This window comes from Cornus florida, unplaced genomic scaffold (assembly GCF_030987335.1).
Source record: "Cornus florida cultivar Cherokee Brave unplaced genomic scaffold, ASM3098733v1 CherokeeBrave_3.0.0_Hap2_Chr08, whole genome shotgun sequence".
NCBI classification, from domain to species: Eukaryota; Viridiplantae; Streptophyta; class Magnoliopsida; order Cornales; family Cornaceae; genus Cornus; species Cornus florida.
This window is the reverse complement of record NW_026775578.1, coordinates 19,694,879-19,697,896: the sequence shown is the minus strand read 5'-3', so window position 1 is coordinate 19,697,896 and position 3,018 is coordinate 19,694,879. Positions and strand designations below refer to the sequence as shown.

General features: G+C 42.0%; 1 protein-coding gene across 1 annotated transcript; it reads right to left on the bottom strand.

Annotated features, from left to right (window-relative positions):
* Positions 1-847: 847 nt before the first annotated feature.
* LOC132269829 (uncharacterized) lies at positions 848-1,741 on the bottom strand. The gene has a single exon (XM_059771065.1). The coding sequence runs from the start codon at positions 1,739-1,741 to the stop codon at positions 848-850; it is 894 nt and encodes a 297-aa protein (XP_059627048.1).
* Positions 1,742-3,018: the final 1,277 nt, after the last annotated feature.

Below are 3,018 nucleotides of genomic sequence, written 5' to 3'. Positions count from 1 at the left end.
TGACTTGTTTTACTAAATTCCTTTCATTCACAGGCTGGCTCAAATTCTCAGTCCCAACCGCCCCTTCAAACTTATAGCACGATCGATGACTTTGATGCCTACTTTTCCGAGATAGCAGCTGGGTTTGATCTAGATCCCTTGATGAACGAGCCAGTCGTTGTACCTACGTCTTCCAGTCGTCTGCCAGATATTGAGGGGGCAAAAAGATTACTAGTCGCCGTCGTGTCCCGAGACCTCTCTGAGATGCCAAGTTTGGCTGCTGATGTAACTGATGCCATGTCCGTCTTGATAGATCATCATGACTTAAGTCAAGAACATATAAACCATCTTTAATCTGTCCAGAGTTGATTCCCAACTCTCGTCTTTGATTTTCAGCTCTCCTCTCAGAAGGCTGGTGAGCTGTCGTCTACGATCCATGAAAAGCTGCAGGAGCAAGAATCTTTGATTCAACAAGAGAAAGACAATGTATCCCATTTTCGGGCCTTAAAATTAACTCATGTTAAGGAAAACCAGAGAGCAGCAGAGATCGAACGGGAAATAGAACGTCTCAAGATGGAATTGACTGGAACTGCCCGGTCAAGAGAAGGACTCGCAATTCAGATGAAGGAGATTTATCAAAAGAATGTGGAAATTGATCAGCAGAGAGAATTGGTCTCAAAAGAAATTCCTCGACTGAGGGCTGAGAAGGCCAAAGAGGATGAAAAATGGCCATGTCTAAGAAAGAGTGGGATGAGTTTAGGAGTCATTTTGTTTATCTGCAAAGAAAATGATAGGTAATGACTCTTATAAACTTTTGTACTCAATGAAAACAACGAATGAAATGCATGTCTCTATGGCTTCTAGTTATTTAACCATCTTTGGTTTTATTCTCCATTGTCTCCCACATTGTAGGATAATAAGTTTTTAAGTATCGGCCATTAATCGGTCGAGGGTGTATTTCCCCGTTAAGATCTTGCAAATGATATGCGCCTCCTTTTAAGACTTTGTAAACCATAAATGGACCTTCCCAATTTGGTGACCATTTTCCATATTTTCGATCATTCACACCCATTGGGAGGACAGTCTTCCAAACCAAGTCACCTTCACCGAAGATTTTGTCCCTGATACGCTTGTTATATGCCCTTGCTACTCGCCTTTTCTGAACTTGTATGTGGTCAAGAGCCCTTAACCTTACTTCGTCTAGGTCCTCCAATTCGATCAACATAGACTCATTATATTCAGCAGGGGTCAAATTGTTTTGCAATGCAAATCTCATTGACCGCACAGTTACTTCCATAGGCAAAACTGCATCATGACCATAGGTGAGCATGAATGGAGTCACACCTGTGCTTGACCGTTGAGAAGTCCTATATGCCCAAAGTGCTTCTGATAACAGTTCATGCCACACCCTAGGGTTATCTTCCACCATTTTTTCAATGATGCCTTTTAGCGTCTTATTAGACGACTCGGCTTGACCATTTCCTTGTGCAAAGTGAGGGGTTGAGTTTAGGAGCTTGATCCCGCACTCTGCTGCAAATGCCTGCACTTCTTGGGCGACAAGGGCTGAACCTCGATCAGTTGTGATTGATTCTGGGATCCCAAATCTATGAATAACATGTTGTTTGATAAACCGAATCACATCTTCTTGGTGCACTGACTTCATGGGCACCGCTTCGACCCACTTGGTAAAGTAGTCAGTTGCCACAATGATAAAACAATGTTGTTTAGAAGAAGGTGGATAAACTTTCCCTATCAAATCCATAGCCCATCCTCTAAAAGGCCATGGTTTTATGATTGGTTGTAATTCAATCGCCGGGGCTCTATGGATTGGCCCATGCCTTTGACACGCTTAACATCCTTTGGTGTATGTGATACAATCTTTAAGCATCCCGGGCCAGTAATAAGCGTTCCTTCTAATCAGCCACTTCATTTTTATTCCAGCTTGGTGAGCACCACATATCCCTTCATGGGTCTCTCCCATTACTTTCATGGCTTCTTTCTTACTGACACACCTTAAGAGTAGGTCATCTTTGATGCTTTTCCTGAATAGGTCTCCATCAATCATCACAAACTTAAGAGCTTTGATCTTTAGCTTCTTGTTAGCCTTAGGGTCTGGATTTTTGAGAAAATCGACGATCGGTGTTCTCCAATCATTCTCTTCCATATCGTCTTCCACCTCGATTGCAAAGACCTCCGCCAACAATTCTTCCCTCGCCTTAACTGAGGGTAATGATCTTCTCTTTATTCTGATCAAATTCTCCATTATTCCTTCTGGCACCCTAACGCCAGATGCTATTTGAGCCAAATCATTGGCCTCTTTATTATGCAATCTATAAACATGCTTGACCTTTACCTCTGCAAATTCTTGTAGTAATTGCATGGCTATAGAGTGGAATGGTTTGAGGTGCTAACTTTGGCACCTGAAATTGCTAGACAACTGACCGATCACCAAACTTGAATCACCTATGATTTCAACGGTTTGTGCCCCCATCTCTAAGAGTATTTCAAGACCAATAATCAGAGCTTCATATTCTGCTTGATTGTTAGAACATTTGAAATCTAGAAAGAAAGAATATGTTGTTTTCCTGCCATTTGGCGCAATTATTACAACTCCAGCTCCCCCGACATCATTTGCGCTGGATCCGTCAAAAATTAGAGTCCAAGGAGTTAATTGAATAGCACATAACTCCATTGCATCATAGACTCCCGGATCAACATCCAAGCATGGATGGTCAGCTAGGAAATCAGTAAGTCCTTGGCCCTTCACGGCCCTTTGAGGCACATATTGGAAACTGAATTCCATAAGGGCCAAGGACCACTTGCCTATTCGTCCAGAAATTATTGGATGAGAAAGCATATACTTAATTAAGTCAGTGGCACAAATCACATAAACTAAAACAGGTAGCATATATATTCTCAATTTGTGAGCAGCAAAATACAAAGCAAGACACATTTTTTCGATTGGCGTATATCGACGCTCAACCGGTGTCAAAATACGACTAAGGTAATACACCGCCTGTTCTTTCCCTACTTCGTTAT

Excerpts from the sequence above, each read along its gene's own strand:
- LOC132269829 (XM_059771065.1), bottom strand. The coding sequence starts at position 1,741 with ATGGATTTGATAGGGAAAGTTTATCCACCTTCTTCTAAACAACATTGT.